Here is a 16,966-nt window from a genome sequence, read left to right on the forward strand (position 1 = left end):
ATAAAAAAAATAACACTCTATCAAAATAACCTAAAACCATATGAATAGCCCATCTCCACCACCCATCGATTTCCAAATCTTGTCAATCAATTTTATTAAAAGGGCGATTATAGGTATCTTCCTACCCAATTCATTCAAGACCATTGCATTTAGCACTATGCCATAAGAGGAAGTTTCGTTGGTCTCTCATTTGTGCCAACACAACACCATTAAAAAACAACTTCATTTGGCAATCTCACATATAGATTAGAGGATAGGGCCCCAACCTAACCATGAGATAACATGGCCCCAACATGGTGCACTTATGATTGATTAAGTTGATTGAAATCATCCTTATCATACCCCCATTAAATACTGAAATCTTCATTCTTGTTTTTATCTTTTTCTTCACACATTACGTCTTGCTTGTATGTTTCACGTCCCTTTTTTCCAACCATCTTTACCAAATTGTAATACAGGACAAGCATGAAGCCCGAATGTCTCTGCTAGTCAATTAAATTTGTGGCTTTCTATCACTACCACAACCAGAATGTTGGGTGCACACCTCCTCTGGACTGAGCATGACATAACCCAATCTATTCCAATTGCTTACAGAGGAGGTTTTTACAGATGAGGATGTTAGATCCATTCTATCAACCTGATAAAGGAAAAGCTTGCAGTGGAATGTAGAAAGCACATCCTCCTAACAAAGTGGGGAGGACCCACCAAGAAAAATGTCACTTTAGTCAAGAATGGGTTGGTCACCCATCTGGTAGTCCTTGTAAGTCAGCCATGATTGACACAATTAAATAAGTTTTTTAAAAAGGTGTGGGAAGCAATAAGGCGGTGGGGCTGCACAATTAATACATTAAGTAATGCAATAGATAATATAATCGATAGTGGTACTAAAATAGGGAGATAAGAATAGGATATATGGAAATAAGAAGAAGAACAGGTGGGACCTTGGCCTGGTGCAGCTGCGTTTGCTTCGCATTGGGCCCGTGCATTGCAAGGGGAGGAATCACATGACAAACAACTCACTTTCCTTTCACCTCTATTTTTGTATGCCAAGGCACGTTACAACTTACAATACACCGCTGCCATTAACCTACCTGTTTGCTTGCTTTGTTTCTTTACACTTTCAGATTGGATTGATTCTCGAACAGATTCAAAGTGGGCTCTCGGGAATCGCCGTAGTTGCAGTCTTTTCGGCATTGGGTATCCGTTTATGTGATTGTTTTTAGCACCGAGAAAGGATTTGAACCAGTGGACGTTTTTTTCGATCTTCCAGCCCTCGTACGTCGTTAAATGATTCTGAGTGGGTGCTCGTGAAGACTCTTGTGGGGATTTTTTAGGCATTGGGTGTTTGGCTCTGTGATTTTATTAAATACCCAGAAAGGATTTGTACCTGGAGGCCCTTTTCTCAGCTCCAAACCATAGCATGACCCCGTGGGGGCTGGGCCCTCACGTGTGCAGTGGTGTGGAAATGGGGGCTCGTGCTCGTTCACAGAATGTTGTTGTTGTCATTGACATGATTGTTATGACATCGGTTCAGCTCGCTACAGGTCTGTAAAACTGCGGTCTTACAATGTCGTCTTTTAGGTAACTGTGAAAGCAGAGCAATGGGGAAACTGACTAGCGATGGGGTAGCCAGGGGTGAGAATACTGAAGAGCAGAATAGCGGGTGCTGTAATGCTTCTAGGGTTTGTAACAGATCGAATCTTAAAATAATTGTTGCAGTTGTTATTAGTGTGAATCTTCTGCTTGTCGGCATATATAACCTTCCCATGTTCAGAAAGCACAATGGAGAGAACACAGGAGAAAATCTGCAAGGTAAGATCACTCAATTGAAAATGTGGGCTATGTATTTCTGTTTAGAAATACGGTACATTGATTCCTCTTCATGGGTTAGTTTCTACATTTCTTTCATAATGCCAACCTAACTGTAGATCGGTGAGTTAGTAAAGCAGATTGCAGTTAAGATAATGCATCACTTGGGTCTTGTCCACCGTTCAGATCTAGATCCCCTAGTTTTTTTTTCCGTTGCGGCCATCTTTCTGTAATTTTAAACTGATATGCTAGCTATTGTGTTTGACTGCAATTTTCTAGATTCGCTGCATATTCCTGCAGCTGCCTAAATTTTGTCTTAACCCATCAAGAAGCACAAATGCCCAGAATAGTGAAGCAAGGTTATGGTTTCTCCAGTTGCATATTGAGAAGCCATCAAAATAAAAATTGCGGAAGCCACTTGAACCAGGGTATTTTTACATCAACAAATTCTTCTAAAAATGTAGATTTTACAATTGTCAAATTTATTCCCAAAACATTTTCACGAGTTTGTGTACAAAATGTACATGATTTTTTTTTTTGATCAGTGAATTGTGGTCCAGGGGTCCGCTTCTGAATATTGATTTTAACAAAAACGAATACATGGTTTTCTACATACGGGGGAACAAGAGAATGATGCCAAAAAAAGGCTTCCTGAACCTACATTCCCAAATAAGTTAATAACTGTTTTGTATAGTTATCTACATTATATTTTAAAGGCAAAACTAAGGCCCAAGATATGCCCAAAGATGCACAACCCAATGCGAAGCAAACGCAGCTGCACCAGGCCAAGGTACCAGGCACCTCATCAGCTAATCATCCGATGCAAGACTCAAGTCCACTACATACATTGCGTAGATTCCAGTGAGACCTTCTGTAAATGCAACAGCTTTAATAGCCTTCTTCCTACGTGCCTCCTTCATCTCTTCTGTGGTGTGCAGAAACGGAGTCTATGGGCTGAATAGTTTGCTGTCTTTTATCAGAGCGTCTGTTTCTGCACAGGAAATCAACACCTGCAATTGCATTTAATCAATGTTTCTTTAAGCCCTCCAAACAGATTTTTCTTGAAGAAGGAATCTATCAGAATGCTGACTGCCTTCTTCTTTTCGCTGAAATCCAACACACCCACAAACATTGAAGCAATGTTGGCATTCATCTGATATCTATGGTTGGCCCACCATATACATAACTATGATGATTCTGGCCTTACTGTATACATAACTATGATGAAGCAATGTTGGCATTCACCTGATATCTATGGTTGGCAGCTAAAAACTCCTCCGCTAAGGCGGCCCACCATATACTTGAGCACCTTCATCTGGCTCTCAATAACTACCCCAAGAAAAGCTATCTGTCTCTTCTTCAATATTAGCCTCACCCTCATGTCCATAGCATTTGCACAAGAACGAAGGGGATAAGACAGTTGTAGAGCCCAATTTGCATTATCAATGCTTTCTACTCTCTCAAGATATATTGTGATCTGCTCATGCCAATTAGCCAAGTACCAGTTCTCATGAGATGGAGAGTGTTAGTTTCAATTCAGTCCATTTCAGCTGGCAACTTCATATAATGATTGTTATATAATTAGTGTTTGGCGATGCTGCCATCCTTAATTGTTAGCCTAAAAAGCTGGCCTTATGTAATATACATTGGGATCTTTAACACTGATCAGAGATCGAAAGAAATACCAAATGAATTCCATTCCTTGACTTTATTACTCATGGTTGTAGCTTCTTTGTGGTCTATGGTGAAGTTGGCAACGAAGGCTGCTTCCTTATTCACCTCTCTAGACACATGTTGGATAGAGTACATTGTAAAAGATTCGAGTAGTGGTCATGCCTCTTGCAGGATGTTGTTAATTTTCCAATCAGGCAGTCTTTCCTTCTCACAGCATTAATGATTAGCATAGAATCTCCTTTGAACTGTATTGTATCTGTTGCACTTGCCTTGCAGATCTTTAAGCCTAAAAGGAGGGCTTGGGCATCTTCTTTATTGTTAATGTCTACCTTAAGTTTTTTGAAGCTGCATAGAATAGAATCCCTTTTGTGTCCCCAATGATACTTCCTGCATCTGAAGGGCCAATATTACCGGTGGTAGCCCTATAGAAATTCAGTTTCTATCAACCTTCAAGGGGTGCTTTGCACTTGATACCATCCCTCAGAGTAATGGAAGATTTAACTCCGGCTCTTCTTTGAAATGAGGTAAATGTACATCAATTTATTATTGTTTATGGTTTTCCTCCTATAATTTGTAAAAATAAGCCCATTCCTTATTTTTGAAATAGGAAGTCCTGCAAATCATTGAAGCAAAAATCGTGAAAAAATTGCATTTAATAGGAAAAATTGGAAATTGGCAGGTTTGTCGATTTCAAAATTGGTTTTCATGTGTAAACGTATTTAAATCGGTAAAAAGTTGTGGTAAAAAATGCCAGGTTCACCTGCACAATTTCACAGTATTTGGTCCACGATCGGAGGAAGCATGTTGTGGGTTGAGGGAGTGATGGCATTGACTTATGGTTCTTGTTCCATGCTAAAACGAACCAAAGAGCCAGTGTATGAAGGCATCAGTTAAAGGTCAAAATGGTCAGGGATCAAGAAGTAAGTCCAGCCATATTCTAGGTTAATGAGGTGTCCAAAATTATGTTGAGTTTGCTGTTGTTAGTTTTTACTTATTTATGTCTTAGTGATATAGGTAAATTATATCCCCTTCTAAAATAAACATTACTTGATGTTAGTGATATGATAGATACCTCATTATATCCACTGGACCACTGCAAGTGCAAGGATAGACTCATCTCTTCTGCTTAGTGGTGATGATGGTATTTCCAAGTTATTGCTTCACTTTTGAGAAGTGATCGGGCATGATAAAAGTGGAAGGAAAGCATGCCTCTGCACAAAAAATATTCTCTTGATTGGTTCACAAGTGTTGTGGTGTTTTTGTATTGGTGATGTGTCACTAATTCAAGGAAGCATGCTATGCAAATACATAAGCAATAGATTCATACAGTTTTACTGTACCTTAATAAGGAAATAGGGATATCTATCCACTATTCTATTCCCCATTAAGCATTATCCACTATTCTATTCCCCATTAAGCATTATTTGCAGCACTTTGGTTTTGGTTGCACTACATTTTCTCTTCCAACCCGCACAAGTGCATCTAAAAACAGATTCACTAAATAAAATATTTAGTTGGAGAATCATGCCTTGCCCTTGGTTCTCGTCTCCTGCATCAGAAATTTGCCTCCATCTTGGAGACATATGGTGACATCTTCACCTCAGGATGCTTAAGATGAAGTTTTCTTGCATTTCCATACATCTCCTAGAAGTTTCCCTTGAATATTACGTAGTCCAACAATCATGACATCAGAATGTTGATAGTGAGTTGATGGAAGAAATTAGGAAATGCTTTGAACGAGGTGCTTTATCGTCAAGACCTACAACCCTCTGGTATAGCTCTCTTTATAGTAGCAAGAGTCATTGGTACTTAGTTTGTAGGTTGACCTTTTTATAAATTAGATTATAATTGAAATTTTTTCAACTGTCGGCATCTGGTCATTATTTATGCACTATGAAGTATGTTTTGTGCAATGCAATGTAATCAGTGATATGAAAATAAACAACAAAAATCTATATTCGACAATTAATGAGCTAAACTCTCAATTTTATTTGCTCTCTATGTCTCTAAACTATGGAAATGCTTTTAAATTTCAAACACAAGAAGTTTATAAATTTTATCCCTTTTTTAACATTTTTTATGTTTTTTTAATTCCAATTTTTACCTGTTCAAATCCTGATTTTTTCAAAATTAATCTTATACTTTTGGTTTGATGTACTTTTCCCTAAAAGTTTTTGGCTGCTATGCTGCAAACTATTTTATATTCATGTAAGGCAACTATAGCTTCAAGTTTTCTCTGTTTTGAACCTACTAGAAGGCCTCTAGTAATACAAATTTATGCACACCACTTATGAAGAAATTTATTAATGCAAACTTATATTATAATTTATAAGTGAGAAATGTTTCATCCTATTACTAAAGAATGTCTGTCTGTGCCACCAAGCGGGCTTATCTGTATGCATACCTTTTAAAAGTCAGAGATGCATTTGAGTGCACACATTGATGACATTGTTTCTGTTTCAGGTGAAATATTTATTGTTTTTGGAATAATAATTTCAAGAAATATAATTCAGCAGGAAAAAATGTTGGAATGCCTGAAATAAAAAATTACTTTTCAGCTATGTGATATGTTTGGCAATTCTTGAAGAAAGCATTGTGATATTTTCTGTATGGTTCTTAAATGAATGTATTTGTTGGACAATTTCTTGCATCCATTTCTTTAGAATGTGTCTCTTTAACTTACGGTTGGCATCTGCAGAAACTTTTGTGAAATGAAGTATCAGAAAATGCACAATGGATTTAGTAATTGGTGTACTCTTTCTCACCAATGTCTTCTTGAGAAATTATAGTTGAAGTTGGGAGATCCAAGAGTTTTTGTCTGCACCTATGCCTAGTATTAACTTTCATGAAATCTCAATAACAGTTCATGGATGATGGATTCATTAATTTTGGCACCCCTGTAAGATGGATTCATTGATTTTGGCAGCAGCATCAAAAAACATCGATTTCTTTTGTCAAATAAAATCTGATTATTGAATTGTACACAAGGAATAGATCTTTATTAGTAATCTCCAACTAGCATTTAAGATGGATCGGGTAAGACGTGGTAGCAAATTTTGTTGAGAAACATGCTACTTTCAAATAGCTTGAACATTGTAGCATTCTTTTATAAATGAATCCATATTCAGTTCATTTATCATAAACTAGAGGAAACATTGAATGGCTTAAGTGAACTCATCTTATTAGATAGGAATTGAAGAGTTTAAACTGATGTGATCTCCAAAATTAGGATGAATTCCTTCTTTTTTAAATGCTCTGATATTACTTATATATATCTATTCCTTGTGTACAATAAATATGATACCATGTAGTGACATCTATTTTTAGATCATAAAGAGCAATGGAGAAAGAAACTTAAAATTTATAGTTAAAGGGAAATTTAAATTTTACTGTTAAGGAACTATTCTTGGTTTGTAAGGAACTCTGCCAAATTTTTCTGGAAAGATGGTTAGTTTTTTGAGTGTTTGTTTTTTACTCAAAAAACCAAATTTTAGGCTATAGAAAGGTGCAAATATTCAGCTGTTGAAACCTCCATCTGGAAAATGGAATATTGGAAGATATGTGATATTGCTGCTCTTGTTATAAAAGTTCCGTGTTATGTCACTAATGCCTGCCTTGTTGGTAATAAGGAGCTCAAATTTCAAATTTGCTAGAAAAGGTGGTAAGCATAGAATAAATGCTATTATTTAGACACTCCACCATCACACCATGAGAAACACCATCTGAAAGACTACAAGCCTATGTTTTTTGTACTCACACAATGAAGCATCTTTAAAATGGATAACCCATTTTGGTATGATGGAAAGGTTAATGAGGGATACTAGGATTATTTGGAAGTAATACCCCTTAAAAGTAACTTTAAACAAAAAATCTGGATACCCAAAATATGGCATGTGTTTATATTTTGTCTGATTCACTGGAACAATGAACTTGTTCAGCTACATTGTAAAAAAAATAAAAAAATTGACCCCAAGAATCACCTAATCACTTCTTGATAGGTTAACTTATGACATATTTAACAGTGAAAGCTTTCTGCAAGATGTTCAAAGTTAATTGGTTGAAGGACAATGTAGATAGCACACATTGGGGAATATGCCAAAATAAAAGCATTGAGGAATATGCCAAAATAAAAATCTTGCCTCTCATTATGAAGACTTTCAATCTTTTTTAAGGTTGAATTGTTCTCAAACTATGGTCATAGACACTGAAGGAACTGCCAGTTATAATTTCAATCTGAGGTTTAGTTGTAAGTTAATAATGTATGCATCTTGCCTCTCCAGAATGCTTTTCTTTGGATTATTGGATATATAAGTTGGATCGGGGCCCACTCCTGTTGCATCAGGTCTACAACAAAATGAACTCTACACAATGTCCTATATCTATACTGCTGCTACTCTTCCATCTGTGATCACAGCAGGACTACTGCTGCCACAATTTTTCCATCTACTCCACTTGCTGCATCCTTCAGCACTACTTGGCTACTTCAATGCTGAATTTTCCAGCACCATCGTGGTGTATTCTTCCTGCAATTCTAGTGGGGCTGCCACTCAGGATGACTTAAGTTCTAAGATTTCCTTGGGGAAGGTTGAACCGTCTCCACTATAAGAACCAAATGAACCAACCACTTGACTAAACCCTTGTTGACTCTCTATAATGTTTTTCAAACCGAATGTCTCTTGCATTTTCACTAAATTTGCTGACCTGGTATGGTAACGGGTATGGCTTGGGGTTTGGGTACACTGGTACAATAATTTTTCCTCCTAGTTCATGAGTGCGTGTGTATATATAAATAATAATATTCAACCTTGAGGAAGGTTGAAACTTGGTCTCTACTATAAGGAACCAAATGACCCGACCACTTGACCAAACTCATGTTGATTCTAACATAAATATATATATGACCTTGGGAAAGATTGAAACTTGGTCTCTACTATATAAATATATATATGACCTTGGGAAAGATTGAAACTTGGTCTCTACTATAAGGAACCAAATAACCTGATCAGTGGTTTTCAGGAACGTTGGTACACCACTTTTCCTTCCTAGGTACAGTTATGTGTACGGGTTCATGTGTGTATGTAATATTCTTAATTTGCATATATATATATATATATAATTTGCAAAATATATGATATATATTAAAAGAATATAAAAATAAAAAAAACTGCTATTGTTATGATCATGAAGAAATGATGAATACCAAGTATGGATACATGAGAGCTGAAGCTGAAAAGGGTTGAAGCTACAAAGGCGATTCCATCTGGCACGAGTATCTGGATAATCTGGAATGCAATCTGGCACACTCAAAAGCCCCAAGAAATGCATGGGAAAGGGATGATCAAGTCAGTGATGCTTAGCTGCTCAAGTCAATGATGCTTAGCTGCTCTTTGTAAATGATCAGATTGGGACCACTGAGACACAGCCCACAATGGCATCTCTGCCCTCCGCTCCACTTAGGCAATCAATGTCTTCAGGGAAAAATCTTTTCAGCAGCCACAGAAAAAGCATTTACTGTTGTTGTGATTTATTTTTAGTGCCATTAAACCATAGCATTTTCTTCCCCTGCCTCAAGCCCTCCTTTCTTCCTTTATTGACAAAATGCTTAGGGACGTTTTTTCTGGGTTTTTCTGATTTTGACACCCAGGTTGTGCTGAACCCAAGGTGAATTGAGGATTGTCCCAGACCTGAACCCAAGCCAGTACTGAATTTATGCAACATGGGGGCCTAAGTAGTAGAACTTGGTAACATAGATTTTCACTGAATGGATCAGATGTATGTTCCAGGTGAAATAATATGATCAGATGTCTGAAGAATCACACATTGTTAGCAATTTAATTAAGGACTGTTTTGACACATTTGCATAAGAAACCTTTGAACTGATGGATAACACATGAATTTATTTCTAATATGCAACCTTCTAGTCCATGGAGACCATTAAAACTAGTAAGGTTATCCTTTTGATAGAAAAGCCAAACTCTCGAGGTTCCAGAAGATGTGGGCTAGCGAAGCTTGGAAATAGGTTCTCAAGGTTTAAGACAAATTCATAGTGCTTATTATTATTCCAAGATTGATTTGTTTTGGAAAACAATAAAGATAGCTGTAAGACTTTTTGTAACCTTATTCTTAATATATGAATACAATTGGTGAAATCGTGGAGCATAAGAGAGACTGTGTTGTCAGAAAGGATAGAAAAGGCTGGTTTAAAGCAGCAGACTTCCCTCTAAATGTAGGAGGAAGTTTATCCAATCCTCTTATAATCTCCAATGCCGTTTCTACTACTGGTACTTGTTCCCTTAATGTAAAATTATATTACATAATATAATTATATATAGATCATTTTGTAGAAAGCTAAAGACAATGATTGGATTGGACGTTACGAAACAAGAGGTGCACATGGTAATCAGAGTACAGAATGGCGAAGCAGACCGAAGATTACAGATGTATCAGTTTTAACTTTTATGCCAGTGCAGCACGCATGGCAATGGATGTGGATGACTGAAGATTACATATAATTCAGTTGTATCATACCATTTACATTTGGGTAGTTTTGACGAGGGCTCTGCCTAGGTGATCTGGGTATACCTGTGATCTAAGTCACCAGGTTCGAATTCGAATTCGAAGTTTGACAACTTTGAAATTCGAATGAAGTTCGATTAGGGAAAAATTCGAAATGTATAAAATTCAAATTAAATTCGCCATATGTAATTTTAAAATTGTTCTAATAAATATATGTAATATATCTATAAAATTGCCTAAATAGTTTAACATTGATAAATAGATTTGAAATCGTTACAAAAAGATGACATATTTATAAAATATAAACCATAGGAAACATATGCTAGGGCACAAACGACGGGCAAAAATTGCAGGCGAGCTTCTCCTGCAGGCTGCGACTATCATGGGTCCACGACTACTTCTCCTGCAGGCCGTGACTCATGACAGATTGAAGATGTGTTTAAAAAATATTAACAGAAGAAGGCCAAAAATTTAAACAACCAAAAATTTTTATTTTTTTTGGAGTTCGGCAAATTTCAACGAATTTTTTTTTTTTTTTTTGAAGTTCGGCGAATTTTGAACTTCAAGGATGAAATTCGGCCGAATCTGGTGACTTAGCCTGTGATATATACAGGCCATCTGGGCCATCCCCATGTGGACTGCAGGGTAATCAGGCCCTAGATCTGGATCTGTGTTCATTCAGGCCAGGATGGGGGAGGGAACCTTCTAACATAGTTTCTGACTAACTACTGATATCCAAATTTTCTTGCTAATGGAGATACATAGATTATTGGGTTAAATACAAGTTCAAAAGTCTAATCGTGTGCATGAATGTTTGTTGCTTGAAGGTGTTCTTGTTAAGTGATAGGCTGTATGAATTAAATCTCGCCAATCAACTCTTTGGTTCATTTCAATTCATCTAGCCTTGGAGCCTAGTGACTAACCTGGGAAAATTAACAAGTTTGTGATCAAGAAATTCACCCATGGCCCATGAGCATTGGCCCATTTAAAGAGGACAACCTTAAACCAGATGATTGGGCATGCATCCTGCAGAGGTTGAAGTGGGTATAAGTTGTAACTTGTAGTGGAAAATTGCCTTCAATGTTGGAATAACAGTTACTCATGACTAGAAAGATGGGGACAATCCAGCAATGTGTTCCATTGAGGTTTGGTCATATCATTATCTACCAAATCTGGTTGTTGAAGATGTATAGTATGGAAATGAAGCTGATCAGACAAAGGCAGTTAAGGGAACTAGAGAAGAAAAATTAGAGCCTTTGAAACAAAGGATAGAAAACATTGACTCATCACAAGAGAACCTTGACAAGAAGGGGATTGGATTGGTGTAGAAGAGTCAAAACAACCCTTGTTCAAATTGTTCAGGATGCATCGCCTCAGTAGAAAGGTAAAGTACTTCTCTTCAGTAGAAAGATGAAGTACATCCTTCAGTGAGATGGGCAAAAGACCTAAAGACGAGCCATTGCACGGTGCAGGGACATGGACAGACAATAGGCCTATGACATTTATTCTCAAGAAAGTTGGAAAGGGAACATATTTGAAGCAAAGAGAATTTGTGTATTCACAAATATTGAGGTTTTAGTCTTTTGTAAAGTCTTGTGAGAGGTTTTCTAGTTTCTACAGTTTACAGTGGTGCTTGAAGTTGGTTTGCCTTTGTAGCTAGCACACCAAATGTTTGAGTAGACTTCAATTCTGCGTCAATTGAAGAAACTAAAGGAGATGATGGACGCAGGTTGGGTTCAACAGTAAAGGTGCACACGATTAGTTAACTTTGAAGGAATGTCTGAAAGAATTAAGTTCCTCATAGGTGTAAGCCTTGAATGTTACATTTAGGTTGGATGAGAGAGACAAGCAACAAGAAAAAAATTCGGATAAAGGGATTCTCACCAAAGGAATCCTGCATCTATTGGAGTTTATTATGAAGCCAAATTGAGTCAAGTCATCCTGATTGTACAAGTTCTAACTATCTGTCAAAAACATATTTTGGGTTGGGTGCCTGATGCGGTTCTTTTGCTTCCTTCTGCTGTTTCATTCTTAGAATCTTTTTGTCTGATGATGATCTTTTAGAGTCTTCTCATGAACAATATTGCTAAATTTAATTGACTATGTGAACTTGAAAATAAGATACTATTCTAGCAGATGCATAAATTATTTTTCCTATGTTAACAGATCAAGTTAATCTTCATAGCAGGCAATTTGTGTCTCACATTTGTTCTCCATGATAAACTGCATTAAGTATTGCCTGAGGGTAGCTTGGGAGAAAGTGAATGCAAATTTACATTTCTTTTCTTCTTTGTTCTTGACTTGCAAAGATGGGGTTGACTTGACTTTGCCCTTTAGTAGTATTAAGTATGCCCTATACTGATATGGACAACATTTCAGGTCTGCTGAGAATCACCTCCCATAGTTGGGAGTTAGGTTATGATAATGTTGCCTCTTAGATCTGAGCTTGCTTGACTCCAGAGAGTGATTCTTTTTCTTGGTTTCGGTGAAGGTCACATCATTTTTACGCTTGGAGTTGTATGGCTGTTTTGGGTTAGAATTGTATGTGTAAACATTCCAATCTCTGTTTCCAGTAGCTTTGTATTAAATCTAATCATTTTTTACTATTTTTATGGATGTTTGTCTTCTCTCTCATTGGGTTTTCGTTTTCAGGTTTTTAGGGAAATGGCCCCACCTTTTAAAGAAAATTTTGATGCTGCTGCTAATTTATGGGCACTGTTGGCAGGTCTCAACTGCTAATTTCTAGCATAATGTACCTATAATTTTTCAAGGCTACCAATACATGCATTTCATCTCCTAGGTTTTCCCAAGTTTCAGTATGGTACATTTTTAGTTTAGTCTTGCAGCAATGAAATGGTTGACTGCTATACATGCATGCATAGAGAGAGCTGCTTAATTGTTTTTTAATGGATGGTTATCCTTATAGATGTTTTAGAGGCCCCTTGGCTTATTTTTATGCTTGGTATTGGGCTTTTTGAATGATTCCTAAGGAAATTTAATCCCTAGGCATTTTTAATGTAGATGAAACTTGTATCTATGATGTTAGGTTTTAACCAATGGAACTGCATTGGCACGACCTATAAATTACTTTTTCATTGTCCATTTGCATTACTGTTGGTGGCACATGCTAATTGTGATGAATTTTGGTTGGTGTCAGCAGCTCAAGTACAAGCAAGCTTCATGCTCAAGAGACCATTATCAATAGTTAATGCAAATATTTTGGAACTGGAATCAGACATATGGGAGGAAATATTTGTTCCAAATGCAAAGGTACATCTTGTAGATTGTTTTAGAGTCATTCGGTTTGTCCAAGCTTCTATCTGTTTTGACTGATTGTAAATATCTTGAATTTGCATAGGTGAAAATTATATCATTAAGGCCATTAGCTGAATACAATGGAACAGATGTTGCTTTTGGGATTGTTCCAAATCAAGAAAATTCGTCAATTTCATCAGCTGACCTAAGTGTGCTGAGAGAAACTTTTACAAGCTTAGTTCTGGAGACGTATAATCTATCTCTAACACATAGTGTGTTTGGGAGAGCTTACTTCTTTCAAGTGTTAAGCTTTCCTAAAGGGATTACAGTTATACCAGAACAGGCGCATTTTCCTTTACTGCATATGCAGGTTCTATTCAATTTTACATTGAACTACAGCATTTTTCAAGTTGTTCAAAATCTTGCTCAACTGAAGCAGGAACTAGAGTTTGGCTTACGTGTCAAGCCCACGGAGGTTTGTAATCTAATTATCTACATTTACAATTCAGAACAATATTTCAGTATTCTAGTAGTATTGATTAACCATGGTGCCTAAAAATGCAGAATTTGTTTGTTCAACTGACAAATCTGGAGGGGTCAACCGTGGAGCCTTCTACAATCATTGAGACATCAATCATGCCAGTGGTTGGGAATGGTTTAGCAAAACCAAGACTAAAGCAGTTGGCTCAAGAAATTACTGGAGATCATGCAGGGAACTTGGGTCTAAATCATACTCTTTTTGGTAAAGTAAAGCAGATTATGCTTTCCTCTTATCTGAGAGACCCAACTTCATCACCTTCTCCTGTGCCAAGCCCTTCACCATCCCCATCACATTCGGCATGTTCATCGCCTGTGCCAACACCACAATCAAGTGCTTCACCAGTGCCTTCTGTACATCACCATCACCATCACCATGCCACGGCTCCTTCCAGTTATCATTGCCACCATCATCATTGCAAATGTGGGCATAAACATCATGCTAGATCTGGGGTAACTGGATCACCGTCTCCTTCTCCTTCTCATGCCAAGACTTCCAGGAAAAAGCCTTGCATTCACCACCATGTAGGAGTTGCTCCTGTACCTGCCATTGCATTGCCTCCACAGAGCATTCCTCCTTCCCAAGCTCGACCTTGTCATGGTCATCTGCCTTCTTTTCCGTTGGTGTCACCATCGACTGCCCCCTCACATCTTGATAGAGTTCCACCCATTTCAACTCCAAAACCTTCAGTGATTGCAGCAGTATCTCCAAGCAAGGCTCCACCCCCTGCAAGTAAGCAGGCACACGCTGAGCTTACAAGTGGGAATGCTCCAGTCCCGGCATTATCATCTTCAGGTGAGTTCTCTTGGGTTTACAGCAACTTTTTATGGTTTATATCAATTTCATTGATAGTAAGTTAAGCTCTGATTGGACCCTTTCTGAGTGAACATAATTTGTTGCCTTTTCTTTGCAGCTTTTAATTTTGTTCCTCCTATTCAGTTGATCATTTCTTCAGTGCTTTTAGTGGAAACCTTTTTGATTTATTTCTTACCGTAAGGCAGTGGAAGGCTTTTTGGCTATAAGGATCCAGCCATGAGGTGAATGTGTTCTGACTACAGCAAAATGTTTATAGCTACACAAATCAAGCAAAATCATGAAGGGCAATATAATGTTCTGCCCTTAGAAAACAGTCTAATTTGGTATCTGTATGATATAAATACAGTGCAAGCCGATTTTGAATGATTGTTCCTGTAACTGCTAGACTAGCAAAACTTGCCTGGTTACTAAGTTGTCACTTACTAAGTCCAATGGCATGCTGTTGCTTGAGAGCAGAAAGGTTCAGTCTCCGGTAGGGTGGGGTATGCTCCTGGATTTTCTCAGTTGATTGCATATCCTTGTGTATATAAGTACTTTTTTCTTTTACAAAGTGCTTGAAATTATGTAATTTCTGGTCAAAGCCACAAATTTGGCGGGCCATTGATTATATTAAAAAAATCCAATAATTTGTTGCATTTTTGTTGAAACTATACAACCCAAAGTCGGGGTTTGGTTTCACTTTGTTGGTTAGAAGTCAAAGAGAAAAGGTGTTTCTTGCAATAAGTTTGGGGTGACCTTCAAAAGGATGTAGTTGATATTGGCATTGTTGCTTTGGCTTTCAGAATACAAAGGATGGATTTATGTGTACTTTGTGTTCTGAGATGAAGCATTTCTCTTACATCATCTGATTCTACCTCCCAGCCAGTGTTTTGTGTATTGCAAATTGAGGTGTGTTAGTGACTTTTGGTTAGTTTGTGGCAAGATACAGATGCCATGTTATTTGTAATAACTAACCTTCAAAACCATATGCTCAAGAATGAGTGCGGTGCAAGATTCATCATTCAGCCAAAATTCACACGCATTGGGTGCTTAATATAATAGCTCAGCTTAATTTAGTTGTGTAATTTTTAGCTTCAGCATTTATGCTTGGGTGCTCAAATATAATGTCATAGGAGCTAGTGGATTATGATGGTGCTCAAATATAATGTCATAGGGGCTAGTGGATTATGATCCAACTACATCAGGGATTACTTCTGAGTTTGCACACAAATATTTGTATGCTTATCTGGTAGTTTGAAACAGTATGAGCTGCGATCTGAACTGATTAACATTGATTTTGAGTTAATCCCTAAAAGAAGAAAAACAATATCAAAATGTCGTTTGGGATTGGAAAATGATGTCAACAGAACACTCTGGTAGAGTACTGTCGATTCAACAATGTAAATCTTGGTGGAAATTCATAATACGCCAGAATGTTGCAAAATAATGGCCCGACTCATTGTCTTCAAATAAGGGCCCAAATTATTTTTGAAGTGTGTAGCCCTTGAACGCCACATTGCCTCGAACCTACCAATTCGGGTGTTGACTTGAGCCCCAAATATTTTGGATTGAATGTACAATCCATTAGAAATAAAACATGCGATACAGACAATACATGCTGTGGTAAAAACAGACATGGGCTGGAGATAACAGAAGACACGAAGTAGAGTTTTTATCGATTGCATCTATGTTTAGATCATGTCAAACTGAACAATGTGATTGCACATTTTAAATTTATCATTTGAAAATAATAATGGCGCTGATCAATTAGATTTACATCATTATTGAAGATGCTACTTCTTAGGCTTAATACTTAAAAAATTTCAATTCACTTTTTGGATCACATTCCGTGATACATCATCAAGAAGAGGAACATGGTTTTAATTGTGTATGTTTTTCAGTTGACATTTTGAATCACATGTTATCCATCATCAGATAGAGGAACATGTTTTAACTCTATATTTTTCAATTGAAGTGTCCGATGACATTCAGTGATCTATCATCAAGAAGAGGAGCACGTTCTAATTGTGTTTGTTTTCAATTGATGTTTTGGATCAGTGATCTAGAAGAGGGACATCTAATTGTGAAAAACTCATGCCATCTACCTCAAATTTTATTAAATCATTCACAAGTCAATCGCTTGATATATATATTTTTTAGTTATTTTTTAGTGTTGCAAGTTAAAAGCTCATCTAGTAATATTTAGAAGGCACTTTGAAATGACGAGTGTCTTTGCTTCTTAATTGTATATGGTTTTGATTTGATTATATTTATTATTTTATTAATAACCATACTTAGAAATATTATTGAATGGTTGATAAGAAAAATATTTATAATTTATGAAGAATAATTAATAGTATAATTTTTTTTAATAATATT

At 36.9% G+C, this 16,966-nt stretch overlaps 1 protein-coding gene across 2 annotated transcripts; it reads left to right on the plus strand.

Moving 5' to 3' along the window:
- The first annotated feature begins 430 nt into the window (after positions 1-430).
- Positions 431-15,415, plus strand: LOC131056845 (uncharacterized). 2 transcript variants are annotated; one of them, XM_057991114.2, is made up of 5 exons: positions 431-1,812; positions 13,157-13,269; positions 13,358-13,729; positions 13,819-14,587; positions 14,706-15,415. In XM_057991114.2, exons 1-5 carry the CDS (start codon positions 1,602-1,604, stop codon positions 14,786-14,788), a joined length of 1,548 nt encoding a protein of 515 aa, XP_057847097.2. In that variant the 5' UTR covers positions 431-1,601; the 3' UTR covers positions 14,789-15,415. The 2 variants fall into 2 exon arrangements, with proteins under 2 accessions (XP_057847097.2, XP_057847098.2); XM_057991115.2 differs by having other exon boundaries at positions 436-1,812; positions 13,160-13,269.
- The last annotated feature ends 1,551 nt before the right edge of the window (positions 15,416-16,966 follow it).

This window comes from Cryptomeria japonica, chromosome 2 (genome assembly GCF_030272615.1).
Source record: "Cryptomeria japonica chromosome 2, Sugi_1.0, whole genome shotgun sequence".
Taxonomy (NCBI): domain Eukaryota; kingdom Viridiplantae; phylum Streptophyta; class Pinopsida; order Cupressales; family Cupressaceae; genus Cryptomeria; species Cryptomeria japonica.

Bases quoted from the DNA above. Each gene is read 5' to 3' on its own strand.
- LOC131056845 (XM_057991114.2), top strand. From the start codon at position 1,602: ATGGGGAAACTGACTAGCGATGGGGTAGCCAGGGGTGAGAATACTGAA. The intron at 1,813-13,156 runs GTAAGATCACTC...GGTTGGTGTCAG, and splicing joins CACAGGAGAAAATCTGCAAG to CAGCTCAAGTACAAGCAAGC. The intron at 13,270-13,357 runs GTACATCTTGTA...GAATTTGCATAG, and splicing joins TATTTGTTCCAAATGCAAAG to GTGAAAATTATATCATTAAG.